Below are 21,008 nucleotides of genomic sequence, written 5' to 3' on the forward strand. Positions count from 1 at the left end.
GGAATTGGCAGACAGAGCACTTTGAGAAAGTGAGAATCTGAGAAAGTATGAGGTCATGCACTTTGATGGGAAGTATAGCAGCACAGACTGTTTTCTAACAGGGAAAAGCTTTGGAAATCTGAAGCACAAAGGGACTTGGGAGTCCTAGTTCAGGATTATTTTGAGGTTAACATGCAGGTTCAGTTGGTAGTTAGGAAGGTAAATGTAATCTTCCCATACTTTTTGAGAGGACAAGAGTATAAGAGGAGAGATGTACTATTGAGGCTATATAAGGCTCTGGTCAGATTGCATTTGGAATACCGTGAGCAGTTTTGGGCTCCGTGTCTAAGGAAGGATGCGCTGGCCTTGAAGCGTGTTCAAAGGAGATTTACAAGAATAATCCTGGGATTGAAGAGCTTATCATATCATGAGCAGTTGAAGATTCTGAGTCTGTACTCCATAGAGTTTTGAATGATGAGAGGGAATCTCACTGAAACTTATAAAATACCGAGGGACCTACATAGAGTGGACATGCAGAAGATGTTTCTATGAGAAGAAACAAGGACCCAAGGGCACAGCCTCAGAATGAAGGGACAACTCTTGAGAACTGATATGAGGAGAAATTTCTTCAACTAGAGGGTGGTGAATCTGAGGAACTCATTGCTGCCAAGGACCATGGAAGTCGTCACTGAGTTTTATTTCAGACAGAGATAGATAGGTTTCTGATTATTAAGGGTTATCAAGGGTTACAGGGAGAAGGCAGGGGAAAGGGTTTGAGAATCATAACAGCCTTGATCAAATACGAGAGCTGACTTGATGGGCCAAAGGATGTCAGTTTGCTTCCACATCTCATGCAAGTTCATCAATGCCCTTCAGTGACATTTCAAAAGGGAAGCCTATCTAACAGGTCTGGTCTTCACTGTCTTTGGCATGAACAGAGGATCGCTTTGATAGGCACACAGTGCCTTGCGCCTCTGACTGCTACTTGAGAGGACAAGAGCCTTTCTGTGAGACATTGTGGAATTTTGCACCTTGAATAGGCTGCCTGTATTCTTCAGAAATGGAACAGAAATTCAATGCGTCACCCTTGGGAGAACTCTTGAAGGTGTTTCATTCCCCAGACTGCTTCTAATTAGCTGCTGGAAAGCATTAAGTGTGGCAAGTGAGAGGAAGCTGACAAACTCAATTATATAGGTAAAAACAATGACTGCAGATGCTGGAAACCAGATTCTGGATTAGTGGTGCTGGAAGAGCACAGCAGTTCAGGCAGCATCCAAGGAGCAGTAAAATCGACGTTTCGGGCAAAAGCCCTACAGGCTCTCTGCCTGTATTCCTGATGAAGGGCTTTTGCCCGAAACATCGATTTTACTGCTCCTCGGACGTTGCCTGAACTGCTGTGCTCTTCCAGCACCACTCATCCAGAAACTCAATTATATGCACAGTTAAGTTTACACAGCAACACTTGACATTTGGTGAGCTCAGCAAAATTTATTCCTTCTTTAAATACTCCAGTTATCAAAATTCTCCAAGATTACACTTCCTCATTCATTGCATTACAGTGAAGCTGGAATCAAACTTCAAGCTTAACATGAGATCAATAAAAACCTTGGCAGATACTGACATCAAGGTACAGGGTGGAGGTGGGGACGGGATGATTAGGGATCGAGAAAAAACCCTTTGTATCCGACAATTTTGTTCAGACCTTCCAAACTCAGACAGGACCAAAAACATTCTGTGGCATTCCAGACCAGTTCCACTGCTCATTGGAGACATGTGTTGCACAGATCGCAAAAGTAGATCCAAAACTGATTTGCAACTCAGCAGCTAAAAATGAGTCACATTACGTAATGCGACTCAGTTCATCTAACAGTTGCAGAAAGGAACAGGCTTCATGACTGCATGCAAGTTTTCCTTCAATTTTTCCACATGTGAGTTTTCCCTTTTAAACCCAGTTGTGTGGAGTGGCAGGATCCACGGGATGGCCAGAAGTGTTACTCTCCTGCAGATTGCAGCATGTCCAATTAACTGACGTTGGAAAGGCTGAAATTATACTTCTTCGTGCACTACATGCATAGACCGTGCGTGCCAGAGAGTGACATGCCTGCCCACGACTGATATCAGCTCATCATGGTTACAGTCACCCCTGTTGCTTCTGTCAGGAGTTAAGTAACATTATCTTCGAATGAGCAAAGTCAACTTCTTTCATGAAATGATTTTAAAGGTTTTTCTTCATCTAATTTCTAGTTTTCTGATTTTTTTTTTCTGATTCACATTTCCAAAGGGAATCCATGGATTTCCTTTTGTGCCACAAGCTTCAACTTCATGCAAGGACCCAGTAAGTTAAAAATCACAGTATAAAGTATTAAGCCAACATAAATAATGAATCGTACATACATAACAGGGTTTCAGCTCATGATCAAACTGTCATTTGTCAGTTTTAAGCAGTTTCGTGCTTCATTCCCCATTTTGGAAGTGAAGATATTTTGAGGTGGAGTGGAGGAGTGGGAAGATAAAATGCAACTTTCGTGAATTGCCTTTATTCTTCATCAACTGCTGCTGCCGTTCCTATTGAGACAGGTATGGGTTAACTACAGGAAACTCAGCAACCTCTGATGTGCACTGTTTCAGGAGTCATTTTACATTATTGTGAATTTACTATTTACAATGAGAATTACTGAGCAAAGTCAACTCCCAACAGCTGCTCACAATAAGCCAGTAGCAAGGAACACACCACGTCATGTGAGCAGACCGAAAAGAGAAATTTGATGTTTCATAACATGAGTTTTGTTTGTGTGAACTTGTTAAATCTGAGCACAGTTTGCAGGAGGGCAGCAGGCCTGAGAGCAGGTGAGGATGAAAGAAATCTGAACTTTCAGACATTTGCATAGCAAAATATCCTGTGGGTGAAGGAACTGGTGTGACTCTTCCAGCTCTTGCCCACGTAGTGTAACTTTCAACACAACAAAGCTTAAAATGTAGTTTTGGGCTCTGTCTTTATGTGTTACATTTCTGCTCAAGAATGGGCACAGGGTTTGGTTTCTGTCATGCCAGCAGAATCCCTTTCACTCCACTCCAGACTACAGTGTTCCCTTGTCACAGACTTGATTGGTCATTTATTGGTCCAAAGAAAAAAGTGACTTGTATTACAAACAGTGATCAGTGGACTGTGCTCACAAGCCTTCTTCACTTCTGCACAGTACACTGAAATTAAAATGATTTGGAATGGAGATAGGGATAAGCAGCTTGAAACCCTGGTTTGAGATTAATCCTAAACGGAAGAAACACTGAACATAGATAAAAACCCAACACAAAAAAACATTAAGGTCACAGCCCACTGCGCAGCAATCTTGCCTTCTATTTCCTTTTCTAATGATTCAATAATGCACAGCTCTACATGTGTAGAACTGCCCCACATAAGTTGCACTACTCTAAAAAGTAAAATAGGAAGATTATCCCCAGTGGGTTTACAAACTTGCTAAAATATAAAAAAAGTTAAGATTTTTCAGGTTAAAAAATAAACATTGGCCCTCTGTCTTTCCTGTGGATTCTGTACATTGTGTCACTCCACGGTCACGGATTTCGCCAGGTTTCGGGGACAGTCAACCTTCAGAAGGAAATACAAGGTGATTAGTGACTGTTGTTTGACTGTGATGCTTTGCTGCACTTGTGTTTCACTCTGCCCCTCCTGCTTTCTGGCATGACTGTTCCAATCTCCCTACAATTCCACATGCAACTAGAACCTTGTGCAACCTCACCCAAAGAGTCACTTCTCACTTGCAAGTCGATGTCCTGCGCACTGAAAGGATAAGGACTGTTTCTAACGCCTGCATCTGCATATTCACACCTATCTTTATCAGCTGATGTGGAGCAATCGGGGTTAGGAATCCAGCCAATTCTCTTTGCATGTCGCTCACATCCGAGCGACACTTGGCTAATGATGTGACTCTGTCGCGAGTGTGGTGCTGGAAAAGCACAGCAGGCCAGCAGCATCTGAGGAGCAGGAGAATCGATGTTTTGGGCAAGAGCCCTTTATCAGGAATGATTCTGCTTTTCCATCACCACACTCTCAACTCTGATCTCCAGCATCTGCAGTCCTCACTTTCACCTAATAATGTGACTGTTCATTTAAAAGCAGCTGTTCATTTCGGACTCATGCTGCATTCAAATTTCTGTTGCTGAAGAACAAAAGCTGTTGATGTTTCGAAACACTGGCATTTATAAATCAATGAAATATCTCAGATCACTTCACAGAGTATTGAGTACAGGAGTTAGGAGGTCATGTTGCGGCTGTACAGGACATTGGTTAGGTCACTGTTGGAATATTGTCGGAAAGATGTTGTGAAACTTGAAAGGGTTCATAAAAGATTTACAAGGATGTTGCCAGGGTTGGAGGATTTGAGCTACAGGGAGAGGCTGAACAGGCTGGGGCTGTGATCCCTGGAGCCGGAGGCTGAGGGGTGACCTTACAGAGGTTTACAAAATTATGAGGGGCGTGGATAGGATAAATAGACAAAATCTTTTCCCTGGGGTAGGGGAGTCCAGAACTAGAGGGCAGAGGTTTAGGGTGAGAGGGGAAAGATATAAAAGAGACCTAAGGGGTAACCTTTTCACTCAGAGGGTGGTACGAGTATGGAATGAGCTGCCAGAGGATGTGGTGGAGGCTGGTACAATTGCAGCATTTAAGAGGCATTTGGATGGGTATATGAATAGGAAGGGTTTAAAGGGATATGGGCCGTGTGCTGGCAGGTGGGATTAGATTGAGTTGGGATATCTGGTCGGCATGGACGGGTTGGACCGAAGGGTCTGTTTCCGTGCTGTACATCTCTATGACATGATGACTGAGCAGAAGTGTACTGATATTACTTCAGTCAGCAGGGCGGCTATTTTTCCCCCATTAGCTTCCGACTCAGTGCAATGAGATCAAATACATGCTCATCTGGTTATTTTGGAGATTGTGGTTGAGGGAACACTAGAACACCTATTTTCACGCAAGGAAACCAGGAATACTTTATTTTGGCAAACGGAAAAGTTTGGAATTACATACATCAGTTTATGGAAGTGAAGTCTGGCCCTAGCTTTTGATAGAACTCTCAGATCTCATGAAGGAGATTGGCCCACTCTGAGACCGTCTCCTTCAAATGCTGAGTGACTTACTGTAGATATTGAGAGTTTTCTGTTTTCAGTTCACATACAGGTTGTTCTGTTATAACGCGCATTTTGTCAACACAAATTCGCTGTAACGTGATTGACAAATTGGGGATGCTACTTCTACAGCACTTAACGTGGTTACAGCACCAACACTTTAAGCCTGTTTCTAAAGCCCAGTTTTCCTGTAACGCAGAGTTGCACAAGGACACTACAATCACGTTATAGAAGAACTAACTGTATGCAATCTCCATTTTAAACTCAAGGCTATATTGGTGAATCCAACGCGAAAACTGGATAGCAGCAATGAGATGGATAAATATTAAACACGTTTGACATGCTCCTCGCTGACATTTCTGGGTATGGGTAAGCTGATTTATAACAGCTAGTTCAGAATAAATGTGTAACATCTTAGCAATCACAAGTTTATCAGAAAGTGTTCTCAGCATTGATCTTCGCGTACTGCATGCTGTTAACTTTTTGGCCGAAATTGCTCAATATGCGTCTGAAAGGGTGAAAACTGAGCAGTGTCCTCATGACCACCCACTATGATACCACATGGACTGCTGGACTAAACATCTTCAAGTCTTGAACAAGTGAGACGTAAGGTCCTGAAAGACTGTCACAAGGCAATGATTCCTTTCTAATAAGCAATAAGCTGCTGACATGCAATAAACTAGATCTTTTTCATAACAAGGGATTTTGCTCAATGGTGCAGAAAATGGTTTCCATCCACCACGCTAGACCAAGCAAGTCCTCTTGCTTCCTGCACTTGAAGACGACAGTGACAGCAACCTGTCATGAGCAGTAGCTCATACAGTGCAGTGAGTGGACCTCGCCAGACCACAGAAGCTTGTGCATAATTGTGAATGTGAAACCAAAAGAGAAAATGCTGGAAAATCTCAGCAGGTCTGGCAGCATCTGTAAGGAGAGAAAAGAGCCGACGTTTCGAGTCTAACTGACCCTTTGTCAAAACTAAAACTTCAGATGATTATCCCATCTTGACCCCTCTGTTTTCATTCTGGTCCATAATTTTATTTTTTAATTTTATTTATCCTTTTTTTATATTTTTTTCATTGTTCTGTACCTCTTATTTCTTGATTGTCTCTCTTTCTTTCGCTCCCCACTCTCTTATCACCTTTTTCCTCTCCTCTTCCCCCTTTGCTACCCTTCTCCCCTGTTTTCCATTTTGCCTTTGCATCCCCCTCCATCCCCCACATATTTTGTCACATAGCACCGGCTTCAGCCTTGGTCATTCACAGCTCCTAACCTCCCTATAATCTCTCTATGCACTGTCATTATCACCTCTTTATTGCTACCTTTGCTTCTGGAGCCACGACTCACCTTCTCTCAGCCTCGTATAAATACCTCCCTATTTCTCCCTTTTTTTAGCTTTGACAAAGGGTCAGTTAGACTCGAAAAGTCAGCTCTTTTCTCTCCTTACAGATGCTGCCAGACCTGCTGAGAAGCTTGTGCACATGCCTTCCACTTCACCTCTCTGAGGAAGGAAGCATGAGCTGCAAGAAAATCCAAATTTCTCCCACCTGAAATATTTACTCACATCAAATCCTCGTAGAACAGCAAGGTGGAAGGAAAGAAGCTGGAGTGGGATGACGCTGAGGATCCCCTGCAGGCAGTCCACACTATGAGGCACTTTAATTACCCGGTTTACACTCTTGATGGTCTCGTAATCATCCCTGTCACAAATCACCACCGGACGGCCCTGAAACAAGGTGAAGGTAAAAGGTGAAGTTGTCACAGTTTTACCAGGCCAAAGAGCTGCTCTCTGATTACAGAGGGAGAACTGATGGTAGTTTAACCTGAGGGTTACTACGCTTCAGATGAGAGGAGGGGTTGAGAAGGTGAGTCCTTCAAGTTCACCTCATCTGCTGCAGAAATCGAACCCACGCTGTTGGCATCACTCTGCATCTCTAACCAGCCATCCAGCCAACTGAGTTAAACAGGTCCCCGACATGGTGAACACAATCACTCTTCTAACAAATTTTAATATCAATATGCTGTCACTTCCAACCTCCCTTGATGCTGCTTTTGATTTTGCTCACACCAGTCTGGACAACACTCCCGTAAACTTTCCTCCCTTGTTCCTTGCAAGTATCACACAAATTGTCTGACATGCTCTGTTGTGTCTCCCCACAGCTTTTCAGTGTTTCAGATTCGTTGTACTGTCTTGTACTCATTACCTCATTTTCTCTCAGGTTTCCATTTTGTGCGACGTGACACAGCCCTCAGTCTTAGATTTTGTCCACTGTCTGCAGATTTCCAGAAGAAAACCACCTTAACTTACACGGTATTTATCTCCGAAATTACCCAAAATGGAAATGCATGTCGAAGGAGAAGATTGGGAATGTTGGCAAATGCATTTACCATTTCATTCCAAGTTCAATCCCCAATAAAACTCAATTGAGGTGAGTGGCCACTCTGTACTCTCTTTTCGGAGATGCATTGGTTGAGGAAGGAATGTTGTCATTACACTCAAGACTCCAAAAACCATCCAGATCATCTCTGCAAATGCAGGAGTTTACACATCAAGAAAGGATAGGCAGGCTGGGTCCCTGGAAGGCTGAGGTGTGACTGGATAGAGGACTTGAACATGATGAAAATGTTCGGCAGAGTGGACGCAGAGAGAATAATTTAACGTGGGTACGAGCATAACTCAAAGCTATCAAGATCAGACTGACACTGGGTAATCAAACACGGCATGCTGGAGAAACTTGCTTTGGATAATAACGTGTGAGAATGCGCAACTCAACACCACAAGGACTGGTGACAGGGAATTGTCCAGATCCAGTTAAGGGGAAGCACGGGAAGGATATGACAGATAAAGGATCAGGTACTACACTGGCAGATATGAACAAACAAAACAAAAAAGGGGTGAGAGAGAACTCAAGTCTGGAATGGGTGGGTTGGGCAGACTGGCCTATTTTTGTGATGCGGATCCCATCGCAAAAGGCGATATCATGCAATTGGACCACTAAACTTACTCTATGTTTCAATGTATGAAGGTGGGTCCATCTCACAGCACCATGATCTCCACAACAGGTATGGCAAGGAGACAACTCCAAAACCCAGATGGAATGGGGCCTGAACCTAATGATACTGATGTCATTCTGATCCACTCTGACTGTGCAGGCAATAGGCACTGCTCAGCTGTGATGGTATCCTGGGCTGAGTGTAATGTGAGGCTGAAAGTGCCTCCTGGCATTGGAATTACTCCACAGACCCCAGTATCCCATCATCAAGTCTACCTTTGTTTCCACATGAACAGTCTTTGACATTAGTAGTGCCCCATTCACAGTCAGACACCAGAGTAACAGTACCTCTGAAAGCCTGTTTATATCTGTCTGCCACTGCTCCCTGATTTGACCAGGCAACTCAGGCAGACAACTCAGATTTGTATGAGGTCTACCTGACTGACAATGTTGAAATCACTGCAGGGTTCTTTAAGGTCTGATCAAAATGAATGCACGTGTGCTTTGGTATAAAACAAATTTATCAGCTTAAAATCTACTTTCGATTTCTGCACATTAATGAGCGAATCTGTAAGCTTAAACTACTTCAGACATATTCTACAAGTGAGCTTCAGTCTTCTGTCCATTGGGAACTCTGGGTGAAGGCTGGCACTTGTGAGTTTGATCTCAGATTCCATATCCCTGGTCTCTCAAATCCAGCCTGAAAGGGAAAATCCCACAAATGGGACAGAGCTCCTGATATTAATACTATTCTGGATCTAAGGTTACATGCTGAATTCCCATTTCAGAATAACTTCAGTAATCAGACTGCTCTCGAAAGCCAGAGAATTATAGACCACTGAGCCTGACGATAGTGATGAGTAAGCTGATGAAGGAGATTTTGAGGAACAGGATTTACACTTATTAGGAATAGCCAACATGGCTTTGTGTGCGGGAAATCATGCCTCACTAACTTGATTTGAGTATTTTGAAGAAGTGACAAAGAAATTTGATGAAGGCCGAGCAATGGACGTTGTCTATGTGGACTTCAGCATGGTTCCGTGTGGTAGACTGACGAGCAAGATTAGACCACAAGGAATTCAGTGACAGCTAGCCATTTGGATACAAAATTAGGAGACAGGGCTTGGTGGTGGAGGGCTGTGTTTCAGACTGGAGGCCAGTGACCCATGGTGTGCTGCAAAGATCGATGCTGGATCCACTGCTTTTGTCATTAATATAAATGATTTAGATATGAATACAGGACATATGGTCAGTGAGTTTTGCAGAGGCCACCAAAACTGGTGGTGTAGTGGACAGTGGAGATTACCTCAAAGTAAAACAGGACCGTGATCAGATAGGCAAATGGGCTGAGTGGCAAAGTTTAATTTAGATAAATGTGAGGTGCTGCATTTTGGAAAGGCAAATCACAGCAGGACTTATACACTTAATGGTAAGGTCCTGGGGAGTGTTGCTGAACAAAGAGACCTTGGAGTACAGGTTCATAGTTCCTTGAAAGTGGAATCCCAGGTAGACAGGATAGTGAAGAGGCTTAACGAGTGTGGTGCTGGAAAAGCACAGCCAGTCAGGCAGCATCCGAGAAGCAGGTGAGTCGATGTTTCAGGAACAAGCCCTCTATCAGGAATGAAGGGATTACACCTGATATGTCGACTCTCCTGTTCCTCGGATACTGCCTGACTGGCTGTGCTTTTCCAGCACCACATTCTTTGACTCTTATCTCCAGCATCTGCGGTCCTCACTTTCTCCCAGGATAGTGAAGAGTGTGTTTGGTATGCTTACCTTTATTGGTCAGAGCATTGGGTATAGCAGTTGGGAAGTCATATTGTGGCTGTATAGGACATTGGTTAGGCCACTTTTGGAATATTGCATGCAATTCAGGTGTTCTTCCTATCAGAAGGATGTTGTGAAACTTGAAAGAATGCAGAAAAGATTTACAAGGATATTGGCAGGATTTGAGCTATAGGGAGAAGTTGAATAGGCTGGGGTTGTTTTCCCTGGAGTGTCAGAGGCTGAGGAGTGACCTTATAGAGGTTTATAAAAACATGAGGGGCATGGATAGGGTCTTTATCTGGGGTCGGGGAGGCCAAATCTAGAGGTCATAGGTTTATGGTGAGAGGAGAAAGATTTAAAAGGAACCTAAGGACCAACCTTTTCACATTAAGGGTGGTACGTGTATGGAATGAGCTGCCAGAGGAAGTGGTGGAGGCTGGCACAATTACAACATTTAAAAGGCATCTGGATGGGTATGCGAATAGGGAAGATTTAGAGGGATTTGGGCGAAATGCTGGCAAATGGGACTAGATTAATTTAGGATATCTGGTCAGCATGGACGAGTTGAACCGAAGGGTTTGCTTCCATGCTGTACATCTCGATATCTCTAATAGTAGGTGGTAACAAAGTCCAGGTGGCCACATGTAGACTGTGCAAGCGGATGGTTCCCAACAACCCTAAGGGTCAGGCAGTTTCTGCCCATCCCCATCAAAACAGGCTATTTTTGCTTTTCATGAGCGTTTCCACTTTACCACAATTGCTCACTGTCATGTCTAATTAACTCTTAACAATTAACCCTGAATGGTCTGGTTTGAAGATCTCATTCTTGAGCCTGACAATACACCAGTAAAGGGCCTACAGCTCTGATAAAGAGACAACTGAAAGTTATTGAAAATCTGATGTTTGTACCTGCCGTGCGACCACTTGCTGCAGAGCGTTTTGGCACTTGGTGTATGTGTGGTCCCTCATGATCACCATGATAACTGGCATCAGCTTGTCGACCAGGGCCAGGGGTCCGTGTTTCAGCTCACCTGCTAGGATCCCTTCAGAATGCATATATGTGATCTCTTTGATTTTCTGTGAAAACAATTTAAGAGATTTGTATGCGTCTCAAGAGGCTGTGGGTCAATGTGGTCAATTCCACCAGAAAATTAATTCATAAAAAAAACACAACAGAAACTCTTGAAGAGCAAAACGTTACAGATGCCAGAGACACAAAATAAAAACACAAATTTATGGAAACAACCTTAGCACGTCAGGCAGCATTCTTGTAGCAAGACAAAGAGTAGTCAAACTTTGGTCTGTGAAGTTTCACGAGAACCAAACTTAGAAATCGAATACTTTTTTCTCCTCTGATCCTATTTCAAGACTTAAAAATTGTTACAGTCCCCTCATGAGAATCACTTCCTCAGAGCTCATGACTCCCAAAACTTCAGCGCATGATCTGGTGAGGGGGTCCTAATCCACACTGTGGATCTTATAGAAAATAAAAAGCAAAAGAACTGCAGATGCTGGAAATGAAATAAAAAACAAAATAGCTGGCAAAGTCCAGCAAGTCTGGCTGCATCTGTGGAGAGAAATCAGAGTTAATGTTTCGGATCCAGTGACCCTTCCTCAGAAACCTGACCTGATAGGTTTGGAGCAGAGATGTGTGTGGGGCAAGGTCTGTGATAGGCTAGAAAACGGCAGAGGCTGCATGACAGACATTTGAGTCCTCCAGAGCCAATGTAAATGTACTGAGAGCAGGTGTGTTGCTGGCTGAAAGATGAACAAAACAAGGCAAGGGACAGCAACAAATTGGGGCAACAGTATTTACCCTGTGAAATTGCTGAAATCAACACGGAGTCCAGACGGCTGCAAAGTATCAAACTGAAAGTGCATGTCGTGCTCCTGAAGCTGATGTTGTGCCTCACTTCAGCAAGTACAACAGGCCAAGGATAGAAATGTCAGTGTGAGAGCAAGATAGACAATTAAAGTTGACAGAAGACCAGAAGTTGGGAGTTATGCTTGTGGGCTGAAGGGATGTGATCATCCAATGGGTATTTGTGCCCCCAGTGCATAGCCAACCATATTGTCAGCAACGAGAACAACAGACTGGATTTAAAGACGTGCATGCAAATTGCTGTTTAAGGATTCTTAGGGGACTTGGCTACTTCCGTCAGCATTCATCATATTTCCACAGAACACTCAAGTTCACAGCAATAAAACATAATTGCTGTTAGAAGACAATGGAAGGTCAGTGTTGTGCTACTTTGAGTCTGAGTCTACTGCTCTGCTTTGCTGGGCTCCTGCTCACTTTGGAGGTTTTGCAACATGAATTCTTGGCTGATTTTAGACAAGACAATTGATGTGTTTTGAACAAAATATGTGAGGTTCAGATAATTCACTTCCTCAGCACATGGCTCCAATTGATTTTCTCTATGAACACAGCCAGACTCCGTGACCTCTTGTGTCTCGATAAAAAGATTCCTTTCAGATGGTGCTTTAGCTAATTAAGGGCAAGGGACACTCAACTGCGCAATATCTCGACAAGCAAAGAGGTTAATTGTCTGTTGCTAAAGCTCACTGCGGAAATAACACTCTGCTTTTCATTTTCCTCAATTAGTTTTCGAGGAATGGCCTATAAATCACAGATACTGTTTTGCAAATGGAACTATTCATCTCCCAAGGGAATGAAAATTAAATACATTCAGCTGCCAGGGGTTAAGTATTTGAAGAAACTGTCGCTGCCAACATGAGCATATATTTGTCAGATTTCACATTTGTACAACTGTCCTTTCAAACTAACGGCATTTCATGAAATTGTGATATGTGTCATATGTTACCATGACAAAATTTTATTTTGATTCTAAACTTTCTCCCCTCCCTTGCTGAATGTGGAGACATCTTTCAGTGCAGTTTCGACATCACCATCTACGATCCAATCCAAATAACCTGGGGCTTGAGCAATGTTTGGAGGCTGTTCCACATTAAGAGCACAACTCAGCTTTATTCTGTGCTCAACCTTTTCAATGGAGAGGACGGGTCTCGTGCCTCCAGTGTCCCTACCTCTGAACCAGGATGCTGGGTTCATCTGTTCCAGAGGTGTGTCATAACACCTCTGAACAGGTTGATCCTAAAATACTTCCAATGGAGAGTCTTGACTTTGTTCAAAAACATCTCTGGTTTCTCCTTCTTCCTCATGCCAAGTTTACAAGATGAGCCGAATTCGCTTCACTGTGCATTTTGAAGAACTAGTTCCATCTGATTAAACAACTAAAAGCCAAATGAAGGATTGAAAAGGATAGATATTTTTCCACAGGCTGAGGAGACTTCACAAATAGCAAGGAATTTACCTTGGGAAATACTGTAATTTCATCTCACCCAGGATAGACGGTCAAATTTACTAAAAGAAAATATTCTTTATGAAGGTGAAGAGTCAGAGTTTGAAGTTAGTTGCTGTGTACAGAGATGGTATGCTTTCCTTTATGGGTCACAGCATTGAGTATAGAAGTTGGGCAGTCATGTTGCGGCTGTACAGGACATTGGTTAGGCTACCTTTGGAATATTGTATGCAATTCTAGTCGCCCTCCTATCAGAAAAATGTTGTGAAACTTGAAAGGGCTCAGAAAAGATTTACAAAGATGCTGCCAGGGTTGGAGGATCTGGGCTACAGGGAGCGGCTGAATTGGCTGGGACTGTTTTCCGTGGAACGTTAGATGCTGAGGGGTGACCATATAGAGGTTTATAAAATCATGAGGGGCATGGATTGGGTAAATAGACAAGGTCTTTTCCCTGGGATGGGGGAGTCCAGAACTAGAGGGCATAGGTTTAGGGTCAGAGGAGAATGATATAAAAGGGACCTAAGATGCACCTTTTTCACGCAGTGGGTGGTATGTGTGAAATGAGCTGCCAGAATGGTCTGTTTTCGTGCTGTATATTGCCAATACTCTATGTCAGTTGTCTATAAATAGCTGCTTCAGTGCATCGAACCTTGTTTCAATTTGCAAACCAGAGGTCCTGGAATCTGTCAGGCTTCAGTTTTTCGGTGCAAACTCACTGACAGCATATTTGCTGTCATTCTGGCACATGCCAGGGGTTTGTGCATAACTTAAAATATTCTTTATTGATTTCTGTAGCCCAACAACCTGATACTTGCCTTCCTATGGACAACTTACTCCATGGGATGGATGGTTTTGGATTTTATGGAGGTAACTGAGGGCAGAACAACACACCCATTTGCTTGGCGATCAGTCAGAGGCTGAAGAATTACAATCGCACAATAAAACCACTCTCAGACTCACACAGGATGGAACACACCCTTCGGCCCATCCAGTCAGCACCAACAAAACCACTCTAAATTGACAAGTGTTTCACTTTCTAGCTCCTGGCCTTGAATGTTCTGACATGTCAATTGCTCACTTCGGTACTTTTTAATGGTTGTGAGGCTTCCTGCCTCAACTACCCTGCCACCACCTTCTGGGAGAAAAATCATTTCCTCAAATCCCCTTTAAACCTCCTGGTCTTCGTCTTAAGATTATACCCCCTCATTACTGATCCTTTAACAAAGCAGAACAGTTGTCTGATGGTTAGCAACTGCTTGAATGGAATTGCAAACTTCACAAAGAGCTTCATGCTCTGCCTCATTCCCATCCGGTTTCCACAAAGCACTGGAAATGTTCCCTTTTCCGCTACAGAGACTGTTTCATTCCTCAACAATGCAAGTTAGTCACTGAAACGTGTTTAAAGCAGTCGATCAAATTACCTTGCTGGTTTATAAAATTGAAAGGGCTGAGAACTGAATGTACCTTCCATTGTGATATTCCTCATACAACAACCAAGAGTAAGTCTGTCACAGACATTTTTGTTCAGCCATTTTAGAGAAGACTTGCTTTCAACAATCCTCTGCACAGTCAAAGTCTGTGAAACCCATTGCCCTCTCTCTCTCTCTCTCTCTACAGACCACTGCCCTAACTAGCTTAATAACGCTTTCTCTGACTTGGGTGATAACTATAGTTTGACATGAATCTTGTCAGCTTGTTTAACTATGTAAATGCAAACTTTATTGGTAATAAGGCAATGCCAAAGTTAAGAAACTGACTCAAAAGTAAACAGCAGCTTTTAAATCGGCCCTACTAGATCAGGATTGACACCAGAGAGGATGCTTCACAGAAAGGATAAGAATCTGGACTTTTAGATCTGGTTTAGCTTTTCCAAACAAGTGGTGAGATTTGTGGTCAACGCTAAGAACCAACTTTCCACCCTTGATGACTTGTGATTAATTAAAAATTCCTGGAGCGCAGTGAAACTTTCCAATGCGACGTGTTTGATGGAAGCTTTTTCCTGTTTTCAGATTATTCTCAATTGGCCTTGGTTCCATTTGAACGCAGCAAGCAACATGAAGATGACTTTATGGCTCAAATGACTCAACTACGCTTTCAAGCGTGCTTGTCTCAGTAAAACCTATGGTAACGCCTGTTGAAACCACATAGCAGTAATGGCGTTCCTTGGTCGCTGTTGCTTTAATATGGGTCTCCACAGCAAATAGCCTGGAAATTCACTCAGAAAATGCACGTATGGTCTTACTCAACGTCACTGCCCACTGGGTTCAATGTGAACTCCTCCCAGCTCCACCACGTGAACTGTGTGCTCTCCACCACTCCCGTCTGATCGGCCAACATTCAAACCATCCAGCCTGCTTGGGCTCAGTGAAAGAGGTTTTCAATTAAACTTCCACTCCCTCGCTCTTGGTCACAGCCCTGCATATCTTTCCATTTTCATTACTTATTCGATTCTCTTTTACAAACCCATTTGGGAAATCCATTCCAGGTCATAAAACCTCCCTGTCATAACAAATTTCTCTTGATCTCACCTGGCACTTCTGCTAAATATTTTAGATCTGTCTCTTCAGTTCGCTAATTCCCCTGCCAACAGAAACAATTTCCCCCCATTTACACTGTCAAACACTTGATTATTTGTAAATCCCCTACTGAATCAGCCTGATCTCTCTCTGTTCCAAGAAGAACTAGCACAGTTTCTCCAGCTAAATGAAGGTCCTCAATTCTGGTGCCATGAGAAGGCATCTCTCCCAGGCCCAGACCTCGTGCCATGCCACAAACTGGACATCTTAATCCAGCCTGGGCCGAACCAGCGATTTACAAAGGTTTACCACAATGTCCTTGTTCTGGGATCATATGCCTCGAACTTCCAGAGGTACTGAACTGAGTTGCCTCAACAGCTTTCTCAACCAGTCTGTTATGTTCCAAGACCTGTGCAGGAAACCCCACCTTATTCTCCGTTTCTGAACCACGGATATTTGAGAAAAAGAATTGCTTTGTGGGATCTGGGCATTGCTGGCTGACCGGCATTTATTCGCCTGTTCCTAGTTGGACTTGAGAAAGTGGGGGTGAGCTTCCTTCTTGAACTGCTGCAGTCCATGTGCTGTGGGTTGACCCACAATGCACTTAGGTAGGGAATTTCAGGCTATCGACCCACTGACAGTGAAGGAATGGCGATATATTTCCAAGTCAGGATGGTAACTGGCTTGGAGGGAAACTGGCAGAGGGTGGTGTTCCCATGTATCAGCTGCTCTTGTCCTTCTAGATAGAAGTGGCTGTGGATTTGGAAGGTACTGCCTCAGGATCTTTGGTGAATGTCTGCAGTACATCTTAGAGATGGTACACACCGCTGCTACTGAACATCAGTAGAGGAGGGAATGGATGTTGAAGGTGGTAGATGTGGTGCTAATGAAGTGAGCTGCTTTGTTCCGAATGGTGTCAAGTCCCTTGGGTGTTGTTGGAGCTGCACCCACTCAGGCAACAGGAGAGTATTCCATCATACTCCCAACTTGTGCCATGTAGATGGTGGACAGGCTTTGGGCAGTCAGGAGGGGAGTTACTCACCACAGTATTCCCAGCCTCTGACCTGCTCTTGTAGCCACTGTTATGATGTGGACAGCTGGAAGGCAGCATCAGGAAGTGGAGAAGTCAATGTCTTGGGTGTAACCCTTCTTCAGGACTGGGGGTGGGTGTAAAGGGAGCTGCAGATAAAGGGGATGGGTAGATGGTGGGATGGTGAGACAGGGATAGGCGAACACAGGAGAGGGTATGACTTGGTTGGTCAATGAGAAGAATGAATCCAGTTGGTAACTGAAAGGGTCGATTAGAGGAATGGAAGGGGCTGGGAAGGGAGGCGGAGGATGGCAAGGGAGGTTTCTTGAAATTGGAGAACTCAATGTTGAGTCCTCCGGGCTGTTGGCTCCTGATGCTGCCTGGCCTGCTATGTTCTTCCAGCCTCCTGCTTGTCTATCTTGGTTTCCAGCATCTGCAGGTTTTTTTTCTAACTGTATTGGTGTGGCAAGTCCAGTTGAGTTTCCGGTCATATTCTGATGTAAAATCAGAAACAGCCACCTGAAACAACGCAGTCTTTCAAAGTAGGCTTGTTGGGAAAATCTAGAGCAAGCTGAGATAGTCACCAAGAAATCTCACAGTGAAACACTCTCACCAAAGAGTGTGAGAAAGTGACCTTCACTGTGACTGGGAGTGGTGCAGCTGAATGGCATTGCTGCACTTCAGAAGTGGCCAAGTGAGCAGATGAGGGAAAAGGTTGATTTGAGTTAGAGACGGAAGAATGGAAGTAAATGGCACCATGGACTGGGTGGGCCGAATGGTCCATTTCTAATCTGAGTACCTGATTTAACTCTTTGCAGAGAAAGGCACAGCCTCACCAAGGATTTTTACAATGTCAATCCTTCTGTCAAACGAGAACTTCAGTGGTGCATTATGTGTTTGACAAGGTTTTTATTTACAAGGGGAGTCCAAGGTTTAGGTAGGGGAACAGGCGGGGAAGTGCAGTGATATCCACCGTCAGAACAATCACAATCTTGTTCAATAGTCAGGCATGCTCGAGGGGCCAACCTGCTCATTTTCTGATTCTGTTTCTTTTGTTTTTCTGTCTGTGGTAATTAGACTTTAAGCTGGAATTCCCTCTGGTTGAAATAGAGCAGCAAGGTAGGGCCAAGAACTGGATGAACCACTGCAGCAGCTCAGGCAGTGTCAATGGAGAGAGCAACAGAGTGAACGTTTCGAGTCCAGTATCAAGTCCATGATGACTCTTTCATTTTTTGCTCGATTTGTTGAGTTTCCCCAACAGTTTCTGCTTTAATTTCCATTTCCCAGCATCTGGATTATTTGACTTCGACGTGGATGAACCACCCACCCTTCTGGGTAGCCCCACTTGAGACTGGCTATCGAGCAGCACAGAGCAAAGGGATACATGGGTTGTTTGTGTCCAACTTCAGAGCAAGGATTTGTCATGATGGCACAAGCTGGGGAATACAGTAGGTGAGGCCGCTGACGCCTCTGTGCTCTGAACAGGACAAGGTGCCCAGAATAACAAACAGCTGACCATTACATACACAGGTATCACCTCCCCTCCCCACCACCACAATCTCATCAACTGCAAGCCAAACTGGCTGCAAACAGAATCATTATTTCCTCTTGTCTCCCATTCTTTTCAAGCTTTGTGGCTACAGAGACGATCAGAGCACACCAAAAATAAATGACAATCTGCTCAAGACGTGGAGCTTCCATCAAGTCTCCACCAGGTCATGCCCCATGTGTCACCTGCCCATACATCATCCATCACCGTGCTGTTCACTCAATGACAATGGCCTGTGCAATTAACTCCTCCTTTGTTCCAAATGTCATTTCCACTCTTGTTGTGAGATCCACTCCTCTCAACATCCAAAGGCAAATCTCAAACAATATGCTTTCACATCAATGCAGCAGGCAGAAACAGCACCCTGCCAAAGCTCTGTCTCTCTCTCTCTTTCCCACACCAAGGAATGGGCGGCCACCAAAATGTACTTAACGTGCATCTCAAGACACTTGGAATCAATGTAACTTTCATTTTGATACCACAGGACTATGCATTTCTTTCTCTGCCATTGACTTAATGAAATTAAACAACAAGCCTCCGTGGAGGGAGAACAGCTTTCACTGTGCCTGAGAACACAGTGTGCTTTTCCCAGCTCGACCTCGTCTGAACCATGGTGTGCAACATCCCAACAATTCCAAGGCATGGTGTAAGACACACAATCCTAGAGAAATGCCAACAAAGCCTGCCAGCCTCAGGGGGGAGAAAAACGCACCTCACTGGGAAGAATATGAACAGGAGATGGAAAATGGGCAGGGAAGATAGGATCAGAATGGATTGCCCCAGTTCAAGAACTAGCACAAAAACCATTGGATGGGTTTCTGTCCTGCCTGTGCGATCATTTCTTTTATTCTGTTCCAGTGATCGTTTGCGTCCTCGCTACTCCTCCTCTGTCAGTCACATTTGTTGTTACAGTACAGTAGAACCTCGATTATCCAAATCTGATCGCAGACAAGCAGTAATTTATAAGTGCCGGTTATCTGCCAAGCACGCCGTAATGCTGTTTAACGGATAACTGAATGCTGAGTTGCCTAATGCCGTTTTTACGGGACCTGGAGATCTTGTTCAGATAATCGAGGTTGTACTGTACTGTGCTGGTGGCATGTCCTGCAAACATTTTCACCACAAATTGCAGTTAACAGCCAAACGAAAGGATGCTTCCTTTGCATTCCCTTGCCCTTTGCATTAAATTACAGGTTACAGTGGCAAAAGCAACATCTGGAATGCCCTGCAAGCTGTGCAAAAATAACTGGCAAAAATTCAATTTGTTTGAAAGGAAAGGGTGTTCTATTCAAAAGACAATTTTCCAGACACGAGCAGGGGAAAGAAAAACCTTAATTGAATCTCTCTGGAGTGGCCCAAGTATCCAGTTCCAGATGTGGCTGATTAAGGAGAGGGTAGTTATTATCCATCTGTGCTGTCTGGCCTCCCTTTACAACATCCACCTTGAAAACTTGTTCGTGAGAGCAGTGTGAAACTCTAGTATCTGTCAAACTCCATTACACAGATGCAAAGCAACACTTGTACAGGGAACTGCAGTTTGGGTGCAGTGGCATCAGTGCTCTGTGCCAGCAAGGCTGCAAAGCTTGTCCACCGACAGTCGGGCTGATTGCAAGATTTTCCCAAACCCAATCAGGATAAGCACATGCAACTCACCAGCGCCCCCTCCAGGCAAGTGGCGTAGTGATAGCCACGGCCCATGATGAGAACCGATTTCTGCTGGTAGAGTTCTCTCGCCAAATTCTGTATCTCTTCATCCAGAGTTAAGATTTCTTTAATGAGGTCTGACAAGAGATAAAGAGAGATGAAAATCATGGATTAAATCAAACAATTTGACTTCTCCCATTCATTTCCAAAACCTCCTCAATTTGTCGTTCCCGTGGTTAATCCCTTCCTGGAAATATGACAAGTTGACTTTTCATTCCTTTGAAAATTTCAGGGAGAGAGGGGAAAGAATTTGTCTGGCTGCAGCGTGCAGTAAAATTAGAGAACCATTCAGGAAAACCTTTCCTCGGATTATTGAGACAAAATTCTGCTGCCTCAATGCTCCTTCACAGTGCAACAGACTGTTCGCAGGCAGGCAACTTCAACCAGATTGGAACCCAGAGATTTGGAGAAGCACATGTACAGAGGTCACATGCACTCACTTACCTGTAGTGTCATTATGGGGACACCAGACTTGAGTCAAGGGCATTGCTTCATGGTTAAAAACTCGGAATCTACAATGAAACTGCAAACATTCTGCTAGCCAGGAAACTAGAAGTGATGAAGGGAGGACAAATCTGCCCTTGCCATCCTATTTAGTGAGTTCTTTCCAGGGTCTCTTATCTCCCACTCACCAGTTCACATGGAGCGTTCCCACCTGAAATGCAAATCTATATTTGCTGTTCATAGTTTCACAGCTCACTTCCAGCATTTGCTCATTCTGTCTGGGATTTTCCAATTGCTATTTCTGCACATCTCTCCAAAATCAACACTGTGTTTTCTGAATGCCAGGCCTCCTCTTGATGCCTTACCTGGGTCCTGTTGTTCAGACAAGACACTCCACAGTAAACAGAACAAAGGGTGTGGCAACTAAGCTAGATCCTAGAAAGCAGACGTCCACGCCGTCTTCCCTTCACTGAGCTGTGCTAATGTGGCTGTTGCTCTCCTACAGACTGACCACAGAAACAACCCTTTGTCAATGATTTTATATTGAGCCACAGAGAAGCA

General features: G+C 44.0%; 1 protein-coding gene across 3 annotated transcripts in view; it reads right to left on the minus strand.

Annotated features, from left to right (window-relative positions):
• Positions 1-1,447: 1,447 nt before the first annotated feature.
• The window catches only part of gfpt1 (glutamine--fructose-6-phosphate transaminase 1), a 72,244-nt gene continuing 52,683 nt past the window's right edge, over positions 1,448-21,008 (minus strand). For all 3 annotated transcript variants that reach the window (XM_043681254.2, XM_043681253.2, XM_043681252.2), the window contains 4 exons: positions 19,953-20,080; positions 10,791-10,958; positions 6,686-6,847; positions 1,448-3,583 (listed from right to left, as the gene is read on the minus strand). In XM_043681254.2, coding sequence (XP_043537189.1) covers positions 3,539-3,583; positions 6,686-6,847; positions 10,791-10,958; positions 19,953-20,080 — 503 coding nt within the window. In that variant the 3' untranslated portion in view covers positions 1,448-3,538. The remainder of the gene's footprint in view (positions 3,584-6,685; positions 6,848-10,790; positions 10,959-19,952; positions 20,081-21,008) is intronic.

This window comes from Chiloscyllium plagiosum, unplaced genomic scaffold (assembly GCF_037043375.1).
Source record: "Chiloscyllium plagiosum isolate Xiang-an unplaced genomic scaffold, Cpla_swu_hap1 HiC_scaffold_48, whole genome shotgun sequence".
Taxonomy (NCBI): domain Eukaryota; kingdom Metazoa; phylum Chordata; class Chondrichthyes; order Orectolobiformes; family Hemiscylliidae; genus Chiloscyllium; species Chiloscyllium plagiosum.